General features: G+C 48.5%; 1 protein-coding gene across 1 annotated transcript in view; it reads left to right on the plus strand.

Annotated features, from left to right (window-relative positions):
• LOC118007269 (gamma-2-syntrophin-like) overlaps positions 1–23,681 on the plus strand; it is a 193,253-nt gene that overhangs the window by 33,934 nt on the left and 135,638 nt on the right. The window contains exons 2-4 of the mRNA XM_035000255.1: positions 10,421–10,558; positions 18,836–18,892; positions 18,976–19,033. Of these exons, the coding sequence (XP_034856146.1) occupies positions 10,421–10,558; positions 18,836–18,892; positions 18,976–19,033 (253 nt within the window). The remainder of the gene's footprint in view (positions 1–10,420; positions 10,559–18,835; positions 18,893–18,975; positions 19,034–23,681) is intronic.

Below are 23,681 nucleotides of genomic sequence, written 5' to 3' on the forward strand. Positions count from 1 at the left end.
TGGCTTTTGCCAACATCCAAAAACACAAATAAATGAGTGAGGGAGACTCTATGTTTCGAGCGAAAAGGCACTGTCGGCCCCTCGTGTTTCCGGGGCGTGACGCCTTTGACGACCCTGCATGACCCCCCTCTCCCTTCCCCCTGCTGGAGTCCTGTGCTTGCCACCCCCACACCCAGCCCATTGGGACCCCCGTCCTCACCCACTGGGTGAGGGCAGCAACCTCCTTCTGCCTTCACCTTCTTTCATCCTTGACCCCCTTCTGCCTGTGACCTTCCTTGTACCCTTGACCTCCTCCTTCCTGTGACTTTCCCTCTGCCCTTCAACTTTTTTCTCCCCTTGACCTTCCTTCTTATCTTGACCTTTGGTTAATCTTGTAAGTTGTGAATGGTTGAACTTGATGATTTTTGCCAATATTCTCCAGCTATCATGGAGGTCTGGATTTTCAGATGTTCTTAGGTGGCCATTCCAGAAATGTTTCTTTGGGATTGTGTCCTGTGTAGATGTTCTCTGTGCAGGGGAGGGGCAGAGTGAGAGAGAATCTCAAGCAGACTCCTCACTGAGTGTGAAGCCCGACGTGGGGCTCAATCTCACAACCCTGAGATCTATGGCCCGAGCCGAAATCAAGAATCAGGTGCTCAACCAACTGAGCCAGCCAGGTGCCCCTTGATTTATTGTTCCTTTTATCAGTGTGTTGTTGTAATGTTTTCCTTATTGTTGTTGCCGGAATATCTGTTCTTTTTTTTTTCTTTTTCATGAATGGGTTTAAATTGGTTTGACCCCCCTTTGGGAAATTCATATTTCCTTAGCTCATGTATCACTGTCCTTTCCTTCTCAACTTTTTTGCATATTTTCACGTGTCTTCAGTTTATTTCTTGTCATTATTTTGTTGTCTGCAGATCTCATGTGAAAAGCTTTCAAACTTGAAACAACCACTTCCCTTCTGTATGTGGGAAATCTGTTCTTTTCCATGATAAACAGTTGCATTGTCTGCCAAAAATGGTAATTTTTTCCTCTTCTTTCCCAGTCATTAAACACCATACTTCTATTTCCTGCCTTATTAATTGAGCTAGGGATTTTTCAGAACAACGTCAGACGGTAGTGATGGTAGTTGGTGTTTTATAATAATTTTTGACACCTGTTAGCAAGATTATCAGATTTTCCTCCGGTTTATTTAGGTGATTTATTACATGTGGATTATTGGGATATTCTTTTGCTGACATGTAACTGTCTCCATGTATTTGGCATATTATTCTTTTATTCTACTTCTGAACTGATTGGAGAGCTAAAGACCGTCTATTTGTATTCAGAAGTGAGATTCATTCTTCATTTATTTCTGTTGTTTCTCTGTTTGTCAGGTTTTTAATTTTTCCGTCAGATGTGGTGAGAGTAATTCCCTCTTCCCTGTACTTTGAAATCCTTCATGCAGCCTAGGATTTCTTTACTCGAAAGTTCAGAAGTCTGTACCCATTACCCATCTAAGCTTTGAGTCCTTTATAAAGAAGGCGCTGATTAAATTCTGAGTTTGTTCATTGTCTGAAATCTTGAGTTCTGATAAGCTAATTTCTACAGAAGGTTGCGACTTCAGGAACATTGTGCAGTGCTGCCTCTCTCCCGGTGGGGCCTCGTTTCCTACATCAGCCTCTTTCGTCCACATTCTTTTCTACTTTGGCTTATAGACGTTGCGTTTTCTCAAGTGGCGCTGCAAACATTGAATTCAAAATTTAGTAAGTTGTCTCCTGATTCCTGTGATACTTTTATTTGGCATAACTTTCCTCTGGTTTTCCCAGCTGATCTCTATTGCTAGCAACTGTATGTTCTTAAAATACACACTGCTTAGCCCCACTGGTTTTCCCACTTCTCAGCCGTGGCAAATTCACAGGCTTGGTTTGTGTGTCTGCAGCACCAGCCCGGTCACATCCTGTCCTTGTGTCCACATGTGGGCACACTCCCATGGGACACACCCCTGATTCGTGGCGTGTGTCTTCCGGTTGTGCCCACAGGCTACCCCTTGGCCGGCCCACGCTTCGTATGTACACAGGATGCACAGAAAACACACGTGTATATAGCTGGTCCTCCTAGGCTCTCCCTCTTCCTTCCCAGACTGGATGGCACGTGGCTGCATGAGACCCACACGATTGTTGTTGTTTAGAAGATATTTCACATGGTTTCTGGTGCGTGAATGTCTCCGTTCCCTTGGTATCAGGATTGTGAGGGTCATCTCAACAATATTTTTTTATTAATTCCGTGGATCTGAGCTGAGATCAAACTTGCTATCTAACTCAGAAAACCTAAAATATATTTTACACATAATACCTTCAATGAGGCGTAATTCACAGACCATACAAGTCGTACATTTAACATGTACGATTCAGTGGTTTTAATTATACTTAGGGAGCTGTGCCAGAGCACTTCTGTCAACCAGAGGGAAACGCCACGCCCTGGCCGACGGGTCCTTGCACCTGTCCCATCCCCGCCCCGGCAGCCGCAAGTCTGTGCTCTGTGGATTTGCCTGTCCCGGAGCTTTTGTGGCCTTTGGTGGCTGCCTGCTTTAACCGGCGCGGTGTCCGTGAGGCTCATCTATGTTGTCGTGTCTGTCGGAACTTCATTTCTGCTGTGACTGGGTGGTATTCCATTCGTCACTTGATGGACATTCGGGTGGTTTTCGCCTATTCTGAGTGACACCGCTGTGGACACGTGTTTGATTCTGTCGGTTCCGTACGTGGCAGTGGATTTGATGGGTGGTGTGGGTGCTCAGTGTTCGGTCCCTGGGAGGAAGGGGCAGCTTTTCTGCAGGCGCCCAGGGGGTCCTCAGCTCCTGGGCTTCACCAGCACCTGCTCATCTCCACCTTCTGAAGACGGCCACCCGAGGGGTTGAAGTGGCGAGAAACCTGTATTTTAGACATACATCTTGTGTTCAAAAATGACAAAGTTTGAATGAATGAAAAGCCTAATGGAGAATACAAGAAGTACCCATTCCAGCACAGACAAAAAACTACTCAGCATTTCAGGGTACACTCGCCAGGCTTTTTTCTACGCATGGGTGTGTGTCTGTGACGTTCTTCCCCAGAAGACGCCCCTACTGTCCTGATAGGTAATTCAGTAGCTGTTCTCTGCTTTGCCACGCAAGCCTGATGCCAGTATTTACTACCTCACTTCATATTCTTCTGAATACAATTACTCAAAAGTATATTATTGGATAAATGTGTTGCAAAATCATTTCTTTAATCACTCACATTGAGCACTTAGGTGGTTTCATATGTCTCACTATTGTGAATGATTTCGCAACACATTTATCTGATAAGTATTTTTGAATATAATTATTGTTGGTCCCTTAAAATAAAGGCAAGCATTAAATTACTGAGTCAACATTTGTGAGCATTTAAACTGTTCATCAGGAGACTGTGAAATGTGTACCACTTGTGCATATATAAATGATTTTAGAGAAATAGATGCCCTTCCTCAAGCTGAGGAATTATTTACCATTGGTCAAATTTTCCCTCATTTTTGGCCAGAGTTGCTTCCTTATCCTTAGTGCCACTTTATCACCTTTATTAAAAAAATACTCAAGTGCCTCAGCTTGATTATATATATAATATCATATATATATTATATATTTACATATATCTATATCTACATAGATATAATTAAACCAGGACTGATTCAGTGGTCAGAATATTTAAAGTGATCTATTATTATCTTTAATTGTTAGGATATTTGTGCATTATTCATTTCCATAATAATTTTTAGCCAGTTGCTTCTTCTCTAACTACAGCCTGATAGAATGAATCTGTTTCTGCTACCAGATTGAAAAAAAAATAAAAAAGATTATTGTGGAAAAAGAATTCAGCCATGGCGTAGCTAGATCTGCTTATGAAACGCACAGTGACTTCTCAAAGTACCTTCTTGGAGAAGCCCCTTGTGGAACAGGTAGCAGCTGCAGTGCCCTCGACCTTGGGGACCGCGTCTTCCTGAGGTCGTGGGCTCATCAGCCAGGCTCCCACTCGTTTTAATAGCGTCCAGATGAGCCACTTGGGCCATTTTCTTTTTTAATACAATGAGTCCAACTGTAAAGGAATTCAGTGTGTTTATGATGAAACTGTCTTCTGAAGCACATGGTTATAAAATGCCACCAACTGTAGGCTCGTCCTGACGTGTACAGTCAGGTGCACGTCCGGTTCTGTGAATGTTCCCGTTGATGCTAGTGAACCTGCTGAATTCAGGAACTCAGGCCGTTGTCGTTAAACAAGTCAGAAGCTTATGCCTGATGGAGTCAGAGTCCGATGTGATAGGTAGCCCCGGTGAAATGTGTGCTACATCAGTAAAATTTAGATACATTGCTAGTACGTCATCCGTTTTCCAAGTGCAGCTCGTTCTTCCCAAATGGGGCCATGTTTTCTGGAGGAATGACATCTTTACTCACCAGTACACACCTGGACAGTCTATTCCTCTGCAAAGCCACGTGCGTGTGGAGAATGTGTGAAGCACCTGCAGACTCTGCTTCTAAAAGCAGCGGTACCTCTTATGGGAATGAGGGTTTGTCCTTAATTTTGCTTTTTGAAAGGGATGATAAATTCTCACTTAAAATATATAAAGAACTGTTTAAAATATATATATATATATTAGGGGCACCCAGGTGGTGCAGTCACTTTAGCATCCGACTCTTGGTTTCGGCTCAGGTCGAGATCTCAGGGTCATGAGATCAAGCCCCGTGTTGGGCTCTGCAATGAGCGGGGGTTCTGCTTTCTCTGCCCCTCCCTCCCACACTTTTCTCTGTCTCTCTCTCCCTCTCTAAAATAAATAAATCTTTTAAAAAATATATATCTATAAAGAATTGTTTGGGGGCACCTGGGTGGCTCAGATCGTTAAGTGTCTGCCTTCGGCTCAGGTCATGATCCCAGGGTCCTGGGATCGAGTCCCGCATCGGGCTCTCTGCTCCTTGGGAGCCTGCTTCTCCCTCTGCCTCTCTCTCTCTCTCTCTGTCTCTCATGAATAAATAAATAAAATCTTTAAAAAAAAAAGAATTGTTTTGACAACTTCAACAGTAGTATCTGAGTGACTGACAGTTGAATTCTAGTAACGATAAATGGTAATTCATTTATTTTGCTTTGATTGTTTTAATGTCTTTTATGGCTATCAAATGTGTATACTACAGGACTTTTTTCCCAATATTTTACTCACAATTGGTTGCATTTTAAAATATAGTTTAAGCAGGTGGGTACTATTTTAAATAACATTGAAATGCTATTTGTGTGTGTGTGTGTTATGAAATCCAAGTTATTCAAATGTTATGCCATTTTGTTAGAGTCTTCTGATCTTTGTGACTTTTATAGCATTTTTTTTTGCAGAAATAGAAATCAGTTAGCAGCATGAAGCCCTACCTTCTTTCCCCCAAAAATACATTATAAGTAGGTCATTACTGACAGACCTTGCTTGTTTTCTTTGATAGCTCTAAACTTGCTGGGATGGGGAGCCAATCACTCTGTATCAGACGGCTGAATGGCAGTTACCTGGTCAGTGTTACTGATTAAGACTTGATTTGAAACAACTTTTAAAACAGACATTTAAGAGACCTAATCTGTGGCACTTTCCTGGATTGTGGGAAAGTGTATGTCCCGCTTCGTTATACCACCGGGCAGCCATGTCTCTGAGAATCGAAGCCGATGCTGTCCCAGGAGGTTTGGGCGCACGTTTGCATCTGTGTCTTTCCATGGCTGGGGTGGTTAGTGAGGGTCCGGTTCTGAGATCCTCCTGGCTATAACAGATGGCTGCCCTGCCTGGACTCGAGCTATCTGAGGAAGGATGTAGGTCTTCGAAGAAGTGAGGGCGCTTGCATCCCCAGGTCCTGATTCTCATCCCAGATCTGCCCCCCAGGGCTTGCCTTTGTGTGGATCTGGGCTCCCTTCTTTCGTTTCTAACCAGCCAGGCTCCCCATGGTTGTTCTCAGCCTTTCTGCCCGGAGCTTTGGATGCTCAGCAGGTGATCTCAGGGGGCAGCCCAGTTTAGAACCCCTTGCCTGGCCCTGAGCTTCCGGCCTCAACTTTTCCCTCTCCTTTTTCTTGTTCAGTACCTGTGAGCCCGCCCCCATCGCTCCTACCCAGCCCGCCGCGGCTCTGGGGTGGCTGCCCTTTCCTGGCCTCCAGGTCCCTGGAGAAGCTCAGGGACAGAGGTGGGGTCTCTACCTGCCTTCTCAAAATCCACGAGGATCTACTGATCTTGTTAGTCTGTTGCTGGTAGGGAACCGTCTCCTAAGGTACGAATTTCCCTTTTTTGTGTTCCAAATTAAAAATGACTTGGGTTTTTTCTACAAAATTCATATCATACTTGATGGCATGACTCATTTCAAAGTGATGGAAACACTGTTTCTCATGCGGTTGAAAGCATAATGGCAGGTGTAGGTAGCGGAGGGCTCCTCCTTCTGCCACTGTGACTTTGATGCTAATTATGATTCAGAAACACCGCGCGTGACAAGCAGGGCCTGCTGTCTGTCAGAGGAGCTGTTCGGTTTCTGAGTTTGCTTGCTGTTCACTTTGCTTTTTCTGTCAACTCTGAATCAAGTGAAGTGGATGGATTTTCACTGGAAGCTAATGTTAATTTGCATTTAGAGGCTTGCTGAAAAAGCCATGTCTTCTGTCAATGCAGATCCTGATGTGTGTGCACCTGGCCGGGCCGAGAGCAAGTGAGCTCCTGGCCTGTGGCCTCATGCCGGCTGCCTGAGCGGTGGGTCCTCCTCCCAGGCGTGTGCTGGGGCCGCCCTGGTGGGTCCTTGGGCGGAACAACGTCTGGCTGTGGTGCAGGTGCCCAGTCTTGCCCCCGTGGTTCTGCTTTGTGCGCCTTGTTAGAAAAGGCCGACAGTCCGAGAGATTCTGGCTGCACGAGTTTCCAGCTTAATCTCAGCATCCCTGGAACGCGGGAGGGTCTGCAGGACTCTGACTCCCATATTGCTCAGTTGCTGCCCCCGTGGCATTTTGTCTCGTGCCTGGCGGGCGTCCACGCTGCTGCAAGCGTCCGTGCTCACAGGGGACCCTGGCTGGGCTCTTGGGCCATTTTTCTCACCCTGGGCCATTTTTACCCACAGTTGTAGCTCTTACAGATTGACGATGCCAGAGTTGTTCAATTCTGGGATGCCATCAACAATAACATGAATAAAAACCGTTATTTTCTGTAGTGCTACAAAGGGCAGGGAAAGCAGCCGAGGAAATGGGGAGAGAATGTTTTGTAGTTGGCATCCTGACGGCGTGGGCGCCAAGTCCCAGAGAGGAGTCCTTTGGGGACCCGTGGACGACTGCAGACACTGATCCCTACCAGAGCAAGACCCTCACCCCTCCTCTGCCCTTCCTGGCCCCCAGGACCCCTCCACTGTAGGCATTCCAGGTCTTTCTGTCGAGGTCCAGCTGATGCACATTCTGACCAGAGCTGCGGTGACCAAATAGATCAGTTCTGGGACAGTTGACACACTTTTCTTTAATTTTCCCGTGTACAGATATTTCTCTTTTTAATTAGTATTCCTTTAATGTTTTCAATAAAGGATTCCGTTTTCTCCCTTGAAGTCTTCAAGTTGTTTTGGTATATATATTTCTGGGTACCTAATGGATTTTTGGAGGAAATTCTTAATTTTCTTCTCTTGGTTCTATTATGTAAATATACAATTATATTTGCAAAATAACTGTGTATTTATATTATTGTATATAAATTATTGTATAAATATGCAACTGTATTTGCAGATTACATTGTCGAGTGTGATTTTATCCAGCCATATAAGTGATTTCTAACATTTGCATACTTCCTGGTTTTATTTGTGGACCTCAGTATCACCTGTAAATATTGTAAATGCTGTTGAATTTTTATACCTTTAAACTCTTTTTTCCTGTCTCATGGAAGACAAAGTTGTACAGAAAAATGCTGAATAACAGCAGTGAGGTGGGGATTCTCACCATTCTGTGTGAGGTTTTTGGAGGGGCTTAACTGGTCACTCTTCTACAAATTCACAAAATTACTCTTATTCCTGCTGATTTTAGGAGCACTTTGTATGTTCTGTGTATGAGTCTCTATCAAATATATGTAATGCCAAGATCACTCACTCTGTGGGTAACTTTTTGATCTCTTCATAGTATCTTTTATTGAACAGAATTTCTCAATTTTTATGTAGAACAATTAGTCCCTTTATGGATTAGAACTTCAAGATTAGAACATTTCCAGGCTAGAACTGTTTTGCATGCTGTTCAAGTCAACTTTACTCTGAGTCCATAGAGATATTTTCACCTGTTTTCTTTTAAACGTTTTGTTGATTTACCGTTCACATGTAGCTCTGAAGTCCAGCTAGATTTGATTGTTTCCTATGCTCTGCAGTGGGGCGGTGAACTCATTTTTTTCCTAGATTCTTTCCGGACTTGACTGTCATGCTGCACTTATCACAAGCGAGGAGATCACACGTACGTGGATTTTTTTCTGGACTGTGTATTCTCTCTTCTCCACTGAGCTATTTTTCTTGAGTAAATACCCCATATTTTAATTGCTATAACCTCAAAATAGTTCTTAATACTTGGCATTACAAGTCTTCAGGCTGGGTGTTCTTCAGGATTGCCTTGACTGTACGTGACTGCGTTTCTGTTTGAAATTTAGAATTATTTTGTCAGTTTCTAAAAACTTGCTGGGGTTTATGATTTTCTGTTGTTTTGAATCAACAACAGATTAATTCAGAGATTAATTTGTAGATTAATTTGGAGAGAAATGACGACTTCACAGTATGAATTCATCCAGTTCACGAACATGATCTGTAACTTATTTAGGTCTTACTATTTTCCTCTCAGTAGCACTTTCAAATTTTTAGTGTAGAGACCTAGTGTGTCAGTTTTCATTAGTTGGTTTCTGGATATGGCGGTTGTTAATGCTCTGTGAATTATATCCTTTTATTTCAGCTGTTATTATTTGTTGCTGATATATTGAAACATACTTTCACAGTATTGTCGTAATACACCATTAACTGGTAATGATGTTAAGGCCATAGATTAAACGTCCAAGTGTTCATGTGACAGACGTAGATATAGATCTTTTTGAACTATCTCCATGCTCAGAGATTCCATCTGTGAACTATCTTCATTTTTCTTCTTTCCTTTATGCACCATAAATATTTAAAGTATATATTATATATATAATTGCACTGGTCAGGAGCACAGTGTGGTAGAGAAACGGCAAAGGTGAACGCACATCTTTTTCTCAGCCTCTGTCCCCGGAGGAAATCTTTTGATAATTCAACATGGTGAATGACAAGTGCTCTTAGTCTTTTTTAGCTATTTTCCCGAAGGTTAACCTTTTATATTTAACTATTAATTTATGAAGCTATTAATTAAATATTTAATTAATATTTAACTTTATCAAATGCCATCTTTGGAATTTACCAGTGATCTTGTAAGTTTCTTCTTTTTCTGTTTCTGTGGTTGGTTGCCAGCCTCGAAGGGTCCCTGGTACGCATGCCCCTGCGTGGGCCCGTCTCATGGTCCTGGCCTGAGGGTGCAGCTCCCGCCACCCCACTAAGCATCCCGCCTCCCTCCTTCCTCCCTTCCTCCCGGCCGGCAGGGTGACCACCTAAGGCTGTGCAGGCAGCACTCTGCATACGGCACCTGGTGCTCCAGATGGACAGAAATACCAGCCTGCTCCGCCCCTGAGACCCACCTCCTTGGGCCTGGCGGGGGGTGCCCGAGTGAAGCAGGGCACCTTTAGACGCTGTTGACCGTGACTTGCACATACCAGGAGGCCACCTCTAGTTTGTCCAGAGGTGTTTGTCTGACCTTCCTTTCTTCGTCTGCTGAGAAGGCCTTTACCTGCGGATGTCCCCTCCTGGTCTGTGCTTGCTGACAAACCCAGTTTGCTTTGCCGGGCGGCGGGGGAAGGAAGCCCGCGGGCCCCAGCCCTCCGGGACCCAGTGAGTGGGCCCCACTGGGTACTTCTGATAAAGTTGGTTTCCGTGTATTGATGAGAACTCTGATACACGTTTTGCTGATTTTCAGCATTTCCTGCTCCAGACCAATAAATCTTCAAACGGTTACTATCTGAATCTTCCGAAAGGGGTGGTTATCATTCAAAGAGCTTTGGTAAAAGTAGGAACTAAAGCCTTTCTAAAGGTAGAAAAGTTTATTTGAACAAAATACTAATATTTTCAAGCTTTTAAAGAAAACCCTAACTTTCTTTTAAAAACATGTGTATTTAAATCCTGTAAAAGCTGTTCAGAAACAATTACTCAGAATTCATACTTACTGTGTGTTCAATTAATGAAGCCGTGGCCAGATGGATGCCGCTCTGCGGTCCCCACATGGTCCGTCCAGGTGCGTGTTCTGGGGGTTGTGCTGAGCGAGCCGTGGTCCTGCCTCTCACCCACGCCCCCTGCGCTCACACCCTCTGCCTGTGTCTCCGCTTTGCCCCACAGACCAGAACTGGCATTGCCTTGCTGCACCGCGAGGCGTCTGGAAGCACCTGTGACGTCCGCCTGAAGCTGACAAAGGAGGTCCTCACGATCCAGAAACGAGACGTGGTCTGTGTCGGTGGGAGCAGTCACGGCACACATGTAAGTGCCCGCGGCGCCGGGCTCCGCGTAGACGCGCTGGGGAGGCCCACTCGGGGAGGCCGCTTACGGCCTCAGGACTGTTTGCTCCCCTGTTATTTAAACATCCCCAGCCACAAAACAAGGCCAGGTTTCTGTCTGCCTGCCTTCCGTAACTTCCTCGTTGATGTGTTTTCCGGGAGGAGCTCTCCCCACACACCACGGTGTGCCATGGGACACACTCTGTCGGAAGTGAAGACGGAACGTGAGAGTACCGTACTTGCCGAGGGCTTCCTCGCATCTGAAACCACGAGCAGCGGCAGACAGAGCGGGCGCTCGCCCGCGTCAGGTGTCAGCTCTGCCCTGGTCTCTGGGACGTGAACAGGCGCTTCCACGCTAAGGCTCCGTCCTTCTTTTGGCTTCAGTCACAGTGAACTCTCCTGAAGGGTAAGAAACGTACTGAGCAGATACAGTTAAATATCGAGGAAAGATTAGGAAAAATAATTTTGGCCAGTGTTAGGTCAAAGAGGACAACTGTGATAGAGGAAATATGCAGTGTAGTGTATGAAGTATACTCATTAAAACCATAGTCAGTTTCCTATTTTCCTTCTTGTGAGCTCAAATAATTGCAGGTATAAATATAAATATATATATATTTCTACAGAATCAACATTTCACTGCTCTGTCCTTCGAATATCCCTACCCAGGACCTACAAAAACTGATATTCAAGAAATCATGTCGCTGAAAATAAGTTGTTTGTAGTGTGTTTTTGAAAATATCCCCGAAGCGTTCCCATTCCCCGGTTCACGGCTGGGTCTCGTAAAGCGTGGGCCCTGGAGACCCCTTACTTCATGATTTTCTGGGTCCTCATGACCTTCACCTTGGAAACAAAGTAAACAGGGCACTCGCTCCCCATCTGTAATCCCCAAATCGGTGTTTCCTCAGTAGGTGCAGGTGCTTGCAGAGTGTGACGTCTTTCCTGGGCAGGCCCGATGTGGCCCCCCTCGCCCCCACAGAAGCAATGCCGGGCTCATGTGCATGTCTTACACATGTGCGGCCCCTCCCACATGCGTGGAGAACAGAAGTGCTCCTGTATTCCACTTGAAACGCCCCCCATGTTGCCCCAGACCCATGTCTGCCCCTCTTGTGCCCTTTTTGGGTCTCTGGTCCCGTTCTGGACGCTCCCTGTGGGTCCAGGACGGGTGAAGTCACCACAACGGAGGGCAGAGGACGGGGCTGCCTTTCCTGCTGCTATTCCCTGGGGCCCCCAGCAGGGTCGGAGGTCGAGGGTCACTAACCCCTCGTTCGACCTTCTGTCCCCCCACTTGTTCTGAATACCCAGCAGCGGTGGGTTTGGGGAGAGCAGCGTCAGAGAAGAGTTTGTAACTGTTTTAAAAAATTATCCTTCTTCACAGTGAGTCCATAACCTGTACAGAATCCCACGCAGCTTATAGCAAAAAACACTCGATGTTTCTATGCTAAATTGTCCAGGAAAAGTAAATTACGTTGCTTTATTCATAACGTCAGATTCTCTACCTAAGGTTAAGTTCTCCCTCCTAGGAGTGTGTGTTCACAGCTGCAGAGTTGTGTTTATAATTTCCAGTGATTCCTGGATGCCTGCAAACCGCCCTGCTCCGAGGGGAGCCGCGGGGCACGCGGACTTGTGTTCCGCATCGGCCGGGCCCCTTCCAGCGATCTCTGCCGGAACACGCGTCCCTGGGTTGGATGGTTTCGGAGGCAATTTGGGGAGAGTTTTGTTTGCAGGAAGACATGATCCACTCCTGAGATCGGAACCGGAACCGGAACCCTGAATTCTGCAGTTGATAAGAATAACACCATCTCGCTGTGAGATTTCATCATGTGTTGGAAGAACAGGAAGAACCTTTCTAACAAAGGTCACAGTGGTTTTTAGAGTTGGAGTCAGAGCACCTCTGGGGAGTCTCAGAGCGGTAGCTCCCCGCATTATATGTTGAGTGTGTCCAAGGCATCTGCACTGGGAAGCTGGCTGAGCATGACTGTTTTCCACTTAAAATTATTCTGAAGGGCAGGTGTGGAAGGTCTGATCAATCCACAGTGGATCAACAGAAGGAAGGAGGGAGCCTCATGCCTCGCCGAACCTGGAGTCTCCATGTGGGTCCTGGGAGACGAAAATTGTCAGATCTGGTGCAACACATATTTACTGGGTACACAATATAGATATTAAATTCTAGCAGACATTGATAAGCTTATCAGTCGGACCCCAAGATTGGATGCTAAACCTACCGTGAACAGTCATCGCTGACGTGCATGATTCTGCCCCCGGTGCCAGGACATTTCTGAGTGTGTTCTATACCCTAATTCACCAAAAACGCACGGCATGGTTATACAGCAGGTGCACCTTGACCCCCACGTCACAGGTGACAGGGTTTAGGGCACGGGGTCAGCTCCTGCGTGCGCACACGCCAGTCACATGGCCCGAGCCCGAGAGCGCCCGCCCTGCTCGCCAGGCCCGACATCACGGTCCATGTCGCGTCAACGTCCATGAGCTTTGTGATTCGGCACTGGCCCCGGGGATACGCCCGGCGGGAGCTCGGTTCTCTGGGAACGGAAGGCAGAGTCTGCACGGAACTCCATTCCTCCAGCTGCATCCGCTTTTCAGGCTGCCCGTTCCAGAAAACACCGCTGGGTGGTGAATTTGAACCTGCTGAAAAATAACTCAAGTGTCAGTTAAGGACAGGTGTTCTTCTTGTCACAAAAGAGAGAAGGCAAAACTAAATTTAGTGGATTTTTAAAATCTGCCAGGGTAGCACCAGAGTTTCAAATCCACAAACTCCTATTTCATTTATATTTCTATCCATAGCAACAGGGCATTTTGAATGTGGAAAATCTGAGGATTTCTAATTATCTTCTAAAGAAAGTGTGTGCTTTGTTGGGGGAAAGAACTAGCTTTTTCTCATGTTTCAGAGTTTTTGTTTAGATTGTTTTATTTTTATAATCCTCACTGCACATGTGACACATTACATTTTCCCTAATTGTGAGTTTATGCTTGTGGTTTGAATGAATGTGGCAGGAAGATGCACACAAAGACAACACTGTAATAAATCTGTGTTGTATTCACTACTTTTAGTGACAGTGAATGTACCTGAGAGGGTTCCATGTCCTCGTTTTACTGTTTCGGACACGAAGGTTCAGGAGTGTCGGAGCTCAGCTCCCAGTTAGTGGCAGAGGTCAGGCAGGATCTCAGCCGCTCCTCTGCTCGCATGGGGCCCAGGGGAGGCTCCCAGGAGCCCCGCAGGGGGAGCATGAGATGCAGGGGGACGAGCCAGCGGAATGTCCACCGGAGAGGAGGAGGACTGCCAACTTGGCATGAACAGGGCGCTGGCGTCTGCCTGCGCATGGCCTGGTCTGGTGTCTGCCTGACACCTTGGGAGACAGTCCAGGGGCTGGGCGGGCACGGGAGCCCTGACTCTCTCCCCTGCTCTGAATGAGCACCGGGAAGTCACATCTTCACGAGCGGACTTGGAGACCTGTGCAGACGTTGACCTAAAACGGGCAGGTTTGCAGCGCGGGTGTTTACCATGCCTCTAGACACGAGAGGTTATGGGAGTGTGATGGGGGAGAAGAGGACCCAGCAGACCTGCAAGCAGGGAACGTCTTGAAATAAAGATGAGAACCATGCACGGAACCGGAATCTCTGTGTGTCGGACAAACAACACATTAGACACGAATGTCGCAGTCCGGGAAGCGTCTGAAGAATCCCACGTGAGCACAGACGGGAGACCCCGGGGTGGTGGGTGCTGAGCGCAGGTGAAGGGGGGACCCCTGGAATGAGCAGGCGCTGCCGCCGTGTGAGGCAGAACAGCCGATTTCACCTGGTGGATGAAAGGCGTCCGGCCCTGGCTGCAGGAGCCTGGCAGGTTCTGGGCGGAGAGGGCAAACCTGCAGTCTCTCCTCGCTTTGCTGTCAGGTGCTCGCTCTCCCCTCTCCCCTCTGCATGCGCTGGGGCGGCTTCGCTCTTGTCTTCCTCGTGGGCAGGTTTTGTCTGGCGAGGGTCACAGATCTATATACCGACTGGGGATCTAGATTAGGTCTGGGACATTTTGGCTCCGCATTCTAGGCTCCTCGTGTGCTGGCTTTTCAGCTTTTGCCCTATAAGTATGTTAGGTCGTGGCCCACACTCTGACATTCCGGGTATTTGTAGGTTGGCTTTGCCACCCTGTAGACTTCACATCCAAGACCATGCCTGTTTCCACCTTCCCGCACGTATGTTTATACGTACCAGAAGATGCATTTTGGAATATTTATTTCCTGGGTCCTGGGTGTCACTTATCTTGGTAGAAAGGGCAAAGAGTTGATCAGTTTTGAGCACAAAACCCCTTCCCTAGAAACGGATCTGTGAAACCCTGTGAGGGGGCCACAGAGCGGCACCGATGGTCAGCTCAGCTTACAATGCCTTCCAGAAAAATCGTCAGTCCCCCCATTTTTGCTGGAAAAAAAGGCTTAAAGTTTTTAAAAAGTTCAAAAGTTTTAGAAAAAGCGATAAGGAACATGTAAATTAAGATGCGGAAGAACATAAGTAATAGAGTGATTGGCAGTTGCCCGGCCGTTCCTTCAGCGATTCCTACAGATTGTTCAGGTATATCACAACGAATGAACTTAATAAAATCATTTTCAAAAATTAGGCTCATGTCTTACATAACAAGTACTGTGAGGACTATCAACAAACTGATATTTTAGTTTGGAGTAAAGAATTAAACTTGTATTAAACTTCCCGAGACAGATGAATTTGTTGTCTCGCCTGCCGGGGTGCTGGCCCTACTGATAAATTCTGTGTTCAGCGCACACGACTCCGTTGTTGTTGTTTGTGATAAAATAAACATTATTACTACCTTTATCCACCTAAGTTTATATCCTTTCTCTAGTTCCTTTTTGCATCCTATTCTTTGCTCCATAAATCAGGAGTCGGTAAATGTCAAAACATAGTTTGGGATTAAATGATAAAACAGAATATTTTCTTTAGGACCTTATCTCTTATGTTTGTGAAAAACACAGCTGAATCGGGTTGGAAATGAGTTTATTGAATAGTTACTTTAGATTCCAAACTTCATTCTCCAGAAGTCTCATTATACACATGATTGAATTCATAATTCATTCCTCCAGTAAGTGAGAGCCTCCCCCACACACCAAAGAGAAGCATATTTATGGGGCAGGTGCGTCTCGCTGGAGGAGGTCCCTCTGCTCGGGAGAACGGACTCTGCAGAGTGTGCTCGGTGAAGAATGACAGGCCGGTTGAATGAGAAAATGCCTTGTGATGACATTAGCATCTGCATATGTTAGCAGAACCGCTTTGGAAACTTCTCCCAGGACTTTAAGTTAATGTGTCCATCTCTCACTTGGCTGTGAGGTCCTGAGACTTCGGGACCCAAAGGAGGGGCCTGAGCCAGGCCACCCTGTGGACGGTTTCATCACCATGAACCAATTTTTACAAATCTTGTTTTGAAAAACAAAATTCTTAAATATGACAACACCACAATCATTCTAGAGCCCTAGTAGTTCCATGCTCTTCATCTGTGAGAACACGGACTGGCTGAACTTTCCTCCCAACGGTGAAATGCGAGATTCCTCCACGCTCCTTGAGGGAGTTGGAAGATCGGGAAGAAGAACTTTTCACCCAGAGATTTGCCATCCGGAGGTTTCTGTGAAACTTGGTGGTTTCCCGTAATTCCCTCGGCTGGCTCGTCTTTGTGGGCCCAGCTGCCCACACAGGACAGGTCAGGTGCTCTCTCCCTGACAGCATCCTCCCGCTGTGCCCTCTGCGGCCTTACTCTGAGCGCACAGAGGGCTCTGGGGTCCCCCTTGTCCTGCTCCTGTGGGAACAGCAGCCCTGTGTACGGGGCCCAGCCTGTGACCCCTCTAACCTCAATTACCTCTAGATGCGGTCCCATGGGGATGGGACTTTGACATAGGGATTTGAGGGGACACAGTTCAGTCCACAGTGACATCCTATGGTAGGACAATCAAATGTATAATGAGACTTCTGGAGAATGAAGTTTGGAATCTAAAAAAACCCTCATTTTCCAGATGCAGAAATTCAGTTTTGCAGAGGGTTATGTGACTGAGACACATTTGCTTGGAAAAGGAATTTTGACAGATTGCATCAAGCAAATATTTGAATAAATAGTATTCTGGCTTAATAACAGATAATTCTGTTCTGTTAACCAGACGTTAAAGAAGTTGATGACATAATGTTTTCATCTTTCACCTGTTGGGAATTTGGGACTCTTAGTCCAGAGTTTTGGTGTGCGTTAACCCATTTTGCCACAGGTGATCCATTTTCTGATGTTTTCTTTGAATGATCTTCTTGAGATCTATGTGTGAATAAAACGACAGATTTATAATGTCATGTGACAAAGTCTGTCAAAACAGAAACACTCTTGTTTCTTTTCTCTGATGTATATTTGCTTGCTCTCAATGAGGTTCAAATGCTTCTGTTAATGGGGAAAGTTGAAAACCATTGTTGAATATTTCGACAAATTCCCTATAGTGGAGATTTTTGATTAGTGTAATATCGGATGACCCAATTTTCCAGTCTTCTCTTGCCCAGAGTATTTCCTGGGAAAGCCTGAGACACATTCCCATGTCACCCCAAACACAGTAGGAACTCGGCGCTTATGAAATGAGTGAGAGCGTGAATAAATGATACCCCTCTGCTTTGTTCACTTGTTCATGCTCCCCGAGACGCTGGCTGACTTGGGAGTCCGCTCTGGGAGTTTGTGGAGGGAAGCTCCCCCCACACAGGAGCATCTCTGTCTTCCCACCAGGTGATTTAAATCACCTCTGCTCCTGCTGCCCTTTGTGTGGAGTCGGGGGGCAGGTTGCTGGTGTTTCAGTACTTGGAAAGGACCCAGTAGGAGCCCCATGAGCGTGTCCCGGGCGTGCACTGGGCCCGCTCCTCACCGTCACTCGGGTGCGCCCGGAGACGACGAGAAAACGAGCCATCACCGTGAAGTCGCGTCCCCGAACTGTGATTGCATAAACTGTCAACAGCTGAGAATGTTACAGCCACAGGGAAGCTCAAAATATAAAATTTTCTATTAAAGTGCTACCTAATGGATGCCTACATGAGCACTTTAAAGGAGCTGTGTTTGTTCCAATTTTTGGTTTCTTTACTTTGAGCTTATGGTGAATTCATTCCCAAGAACGGAGTCACACCTGAGTCACACCTGAGACGCGCTGCAGACCCAGCGTCCTCCTCGGTCAGACAGTTCCCACTGGCTCGCTGCTGGCGGCAGGCAGGCCTCGCGCTCATGCGGAAGCCCCTCAGGGCCCTGCTGACCTCGGCTTGTCCCCGGTCGCCCTGCTCTGCAAGCACACTCTTGGCCACCGTTCAGGCCGAAAGCGTTTGCGCCGGGCTCCCTCCTCAGCAGGGGGTCTGCTTCTCCCTCTGAACCTCTTCCCTCTCATGCTCTCTGTCTCTCATTCTCTCTCTCAAATAAATAAATAAAATCTTTAAAAAAAAAAAAAGCGTCTGCGCTGTCACTTAGAAAGCAGATAGCGCGAGTCATTCTTGATGAACATGGAATCCTTCTGAGGCACGAACATGCTTGACCCTCCACTTCCTCCGCCCCTGGGCCCGTTCCTCACCCTCAGCCGCAGATCTGGCGCATCTGGTTAAGGATTGGTCACTTTAGACCAAGCAGAGTGCGCACTGCTGATTTACTGGAGTGAGAGGTTTGGGGGCGTTGTTGGTTACGGGCGCTGCTCGGCTTCCAGCTTTTCATCACCACCGGCCCCGTGGTCAGAGGACAGGGTGATGCCCAGCACGCATGGGTCAACACTGACTACTTAAAAATGGGCCTAAAAGTGGTTGGTCTGGGCAAGAGGCGCGGTGGGAGGGAGCCAGGCTGGGGGTTGGCGGGAAGAGCAGGTTTTGAAGGCGGGTTGAGTATGGGTTGCAGCTTCTCTGGTCCCTCCCTGGGAGAGTGTGGGCCGTTTCTCACGGGCCTGCGGTCCTCTGACATGGAACGGGAAGGCAGGGCCAACGTGCAGGGATTGCCCGTGGATTTTAAATACGGCTGCAGTAGGGCCTGGTTTGTCGTTTGTTTGCCTGTTTTTTTAATCAAGGTCTTTGTTCCTCTAGGTAATACCATAGACTGAGGATATGAAATGGTGTCTTGCTGAATTTAAGCAGTGTCCCCTTTGCAAATGTATCTTAAACAGTTACTTAAGTTTAAATTATGAATCTATATCTGCATTTTGCATTCGCTCTCTGATCATGCATTTTAACCTCAACTTGCTTTGTTTTCTAAAATTTTTTAAAGCACAGAACTGTTACGCTTCGCAGAGAGCCCGTTGGTGGCTTGGGCCTGAGTATAAAGGTATGAATGCATTCTTCCGTGTGACATTCTTTCTGTGTGTGGGTCTGCGCTGAGCCTGACCCCTCTCTCTGCCTGTCTTCCAGGGAGGTGCCGAGCACAGGGTCCCTGTCGTCATATCGAGGATATTCAGAGGCCACGCAGGTAACACGGCCAGGATGTCCCGAGTACGCCTTGCGGCAGTTTGTAAGATAACACGTGTTTGAAAATGATGGAAATCCGTTGCTGTTCATTTACTTCATCGTTTAGCTGACATTTTATTTTTGCCTCATCTCTCCTCCCCTTGACACGACTGTGCCTATTTCATTTCCGCTGACACTGCAAGCCCTTAAGAGAGGTACCGATTCCCTGTGTGGCCGATGGGAGCAGTGCTCTGGGGACACATGCCGAGGCTGGGACGCTGGGTGTTTGCAGCGGGGTGAGCAAAGGAGACCTGCCCCCACTGCTGGCCGTCAGCGGTGCTCCTGGAGGTCTGCGGTGAAAATCGCATCCCACCCTCCAGGAGCGGCTCGGCGGGGAGGCTGGAACGGCTGGACCGTTGGGCCTCGGGAGGGATGATCGGACCACAGCTGCCACTGACTGAGGTCACTGTGTGCAGAAGCGGAAAGGGGACGTGGGACTTCTGGTCACCTCCAGTGTTGGGGGGTTGTTGTTCATAAGCTGGGAGATATTTCTAATAAGATCACTTTAATGGATGGCACAGACCAGCTCGGCTTAGTGGGCCCTCTACTCTGTCTGTAGGAGCCTGGTCCCTGCCGCTCAGGGACCACGTCCCCTGCCTGGTGTGGGAGCCAGGGGGGCACGCAACCGGTGTGTGCAGGGGGACTGACTCCTGTCCCCGAGCCAGGATTGGACAGGACGTGGGAAGGGGCCACTTCAGGTCCCTGACCCTGAAAACAGGGGTAAGGGATGTGGTGACCCACCGTGGACTGGCAGCCCACACGTTAGAATTGTTCCTGTGTGGGTGAAGAGTGGAGAATAAGCTCATGCTTTTACTCAGCACACTCATACGGTTCACCCCATCCGCCAGACCACAGCCCGATGTCAGAGCACACGGCAGCCCAGCGATTGCCGGGAGAGGTGGTGCAGGCCTGGGATCCCACACTGCGTGCTCTGGAGGTGTGCATGCACAAGGGCGGCGGTGACGGGTCAGTGGCTGGAGTTGTGTTTACGAGGAATGTGAATTTCCGCACACCAACTTTGACTGCAACTTTGAAGTTTGCAGCAGATGGGATCCTGTTTACTCAGAGATTGAGGCAAATGAGCCTGTAAAGACACCATCCCCGTCCTTGCCGGGAAGCGGGGCCTCCAAGGAGACCAGGTTACGAGGCGAAGCCAGAGCACGGTACTCCTGAGTCTGCTTTTCCTGGTGACACAAAAGAGTTTCAGTTTTGTAAGAAAATACGGTTTTATTAAAACTATGTACGGCAGGACGGAGCTCCACTGGTCTCCGCATCAGATGGTCGTTCTTGTTGACATTTTTAAAGCATCTCCAAACGGACCTTCCACGGCACTGAAGTGTTTCTGTTGTGCACCACCTGGAGCATCACTGTGGGGCTGAGGCTTTGCAGAGCACAGTTCTCCAGTGCCTTTAAAGTGAGAATCGGCCAGGCGCAAAGAAATCAGTTTATTCCTGAATGAGGGCATCTGGTTACGTCTGTGCCCTGGGGCCCAGCTGTTTGGCTGGCTGGTAACTGAAGGAAGGTGGCTCAGAGGTATTTGTTTCTGTAATCTTGTGAACATTCACAGTTATTTTGCATTAGTGGAGTTTCTGACTTATGGATACGAATGTAAGTGTCAGAAAAGAACAACAACAAGGAAGTGAGATTAACCAGCAGATAAAAAGCAGAAAGGGATTTCATGCTTAATTTGGAGAGAAGACCTCCTATATCTGTGGAGGGATGAACAGGTCACCGTGGCCACGTGTGGACAGCTCCAGTGAGAAGCCAAGCTGCAGTTTTAAGAAAGACGCCAAGTCACCCGAATGCATCTCATCCACTGTGAGCTGGGGGCTCCCCGGGGGACCTGGGACCCAGTGGATTCCCAGACTTCTTACCAGTCCTGGAGCCAGAACACGCTGAGGTCTCCCTGTTGAGCCGAGATTTCTGCCTGCGCTGGTGGGAGTTTCACGAGGAACGCAAGCCCGGCTGGTCTCAGAACGGAGCTGTCCTGTCTTCTCAGGCTGCCTCTGTCTCCAGCGTCAGTGGCCTGTGAGCTGAGAGCCAGGGCCCTGTCCCCACCCCGTGGCCACCTATTCCTCTGCTCCGTAGGCCCCACCAGCTCAGGCCACTCTTGGATGCGACGGCTGGTGTCCCCCACCCTGCTGCTGCCAGGGTCTGCCTGCCATCCAGAACCCTCGCTTCCCTTTTCCACCAACTGCATGTTCTACACCCTGAGCACTTTGAGAGTCAGCATAAACTGCTCAGTGACCTGGGAGCTTGAGAGACCGGGGGCTTGGTCTGGTGTAGTTCACCTCTTCCGAGTACGGCACAGGGCGGGTGTCTCACAGGCAGGGAGGCTCTGGCTGCCGTGAATCCACGCAGAGCTGCCGTTGCATCTGGTGCCTGGTGCAAGCAGTGTGGGGCCTCCGTGTGCCGGAGCCCCAGGGACGCAGCGTGGCCGCCATCACATGTCATCGAAGACTGGTACCCAGTCCAGCAACTTGACGAGTCAGGATTTGCTTGTGGAGACCGGAGACTCCGGGTGAGCGGTGGGAAGCGGGGATACTGACTGTCCCCAGGGAGATGGCCAGCAACCTCCGTAGCTTGGATACCCTTCCTGTTGGGGGCAGGGGTCATTGTCCCCAGAAGAAAGGCCTAGATGTTGAGGGATTCTCCGCAGCTTCATTCTCTTACCATGGGAACCTGACGTCTACCTGGCTTTGCGTTCAGGAACCGGGGGGCTATAAACTGGAAGGTCAAAGGGGAAATTGGGTTGTCCACTCATTCATCTGCGGATTTGTGCAACCACATTCAACAGATAACCTCTTTAGAAGAGGTTCTGTTCTGGGCATTCAGTGGTGAGCCTGCCATTACAGGGAATTGGAGAAGGTGGTGACCACCACTGTTTATGAGACTAAACCGTGTGGGGGTGGACGTGAGGGGGATCGTGTGACGTGGTCAGGGGAAGTCGGCCCTCGGCAGGAGCATTCTGCACATGGACAAGAGGACGCACAGCAGCTCAGGGCAGGGAGAAGCCAGTGGCCTGGGTTTCAGGGCTCCGAAGCCCCTGCAAGGAGCCTGGGTTGTATCTGTGAGTGAGAGCGTAGTTTGAGGACTTCCCAAACGCAGGGTGGTAAGATCTGTTTTCCATTAACGAGCAATCACCTGGCTGCTGTAGGAAGTGGTCATGCTAGCGGCTCGGGGATGTGGACACCGGCCACCAGACTCCCCTGCGCTTTGAAGGGGGGCCCCGGGCGCGGTTTTACTGAGACTCCACAGGACTCCTGCTGGAGTCCCTGTATCTTTAGCTTCAGCTGCATCCAGTGGCATTTGGTAAAATGACACAGTGGATATTGGGGGTCACGTGAATGCTGGAAATGAGGGCGGGGGTAGGGATCCGTGCGGTGGCAGGTGCAGGCATACTGGGCCCAGTTATCTGTGTGAGGCTCAGGGGAATAAACAGGAGAAGCACCTGAATTAATGGGTGATGTCCTAAGGACGCAATGTCCACGGAGAACAGGAGCAGCTGACCACCTGGGCTGTGAAAGGAGTGGGGGCCTGAGCGGGGTGCAGAGGCACAGAGAGAGGCCCTGGGCTGGGCTGGCCTCTGGCACCTCTGATTCTTCCGCAACAGTTTTTCCACCTCCAGCGAGCATCTGAAGTCCCTCCGGGGCCTGCACGCAGGACACAGCCAGAGGTTCTGCCAGCACACCTCAGGCACTGTCCCTCGCCAGCTCCGTGGGGAGCCCGCTGGCCGACCCCCATGCACCGTGGCCCGAGCCAGGCTGAGGCACACGCCTTCAGTTAGGTACCCATACCTAATGTAATATAAACTTAAGCTAATGCTTTCTGTGCCCAGCCATGAATCCTAGGACCTTTCAGGACCCTATCGGATAGGGACTCTTGTGGCCACCGTCACTGTGCAATGAGAACACCGAGGCACAGATACACGGCAGAGACGGTCCTCAGACACACGGCCGGCAAACAGCCAAACCGGCCCGTCTCTGAGGTCCTCAGTAGGTATTGCCCTGATAAATTAGCATCATGAAAACCCAGATTCAGGTCCAGGTAGGGATGTGTTTGGCTGTGAAGTAACCTAAATGTACAGCAGCCTAAAGGAATGCAGGTCTGTTGTTCTCACTCAACAAGAAGTCAGCTGTCCAGGCCCCAGCTTCTTCCCATCCTTCCGCGGAGCCATCCTTAGCAACTAGGGCTTCTCCTCAAGTTACCTGTTTCACGTTTGCAAAATAGCACTTGCGGTTTAAGATGCAGGGCAGAAGAGAAATGGGGGAAGCCACGCCTAGGAAGGGCCATCTTTTCATTCAAGAAGGCCTTCAAGCATCTTTTCCACCTCAGTAACTGGAACTGGACCCCAAATCCACCCCCAGAAAGGCCGAGGGAATGAGCATGCCCCGTGTTGTTGGGACAGCCCTTTCCAGCTTGGGTTTAGGGCAGGGCAGGACCTCCTTTCACTAGGAGACCCACCCTCTGCTGAAACAGTATGAGGAGATGCACCTGTCATGGGAGCAGTGGCTTGGGGGGGGGGGGCTGGGCAAGCATGGGGGGCCCTCACTTGCATTTTGTCAGCAACTGTGCCTTCAGCAGCTTCATTTCCTTGGAGACAAAGGATC

This window comes from Mirounga leonina, unplaced genomic scaffold (genome assembly GCF_011800145.1).
Source record: "Mirounga leonina isolate KUSES-001 unplaced genomic scaffold, KU_Mleo_1.0 Mir_117, whole genome shotgun sequence".
Taxonomy (NCBI): Eukaryota; Metazoa; Chordata; class Mammalia; order Carnivora; family Phocidae; genus Mirounga; species Mirounga leonina.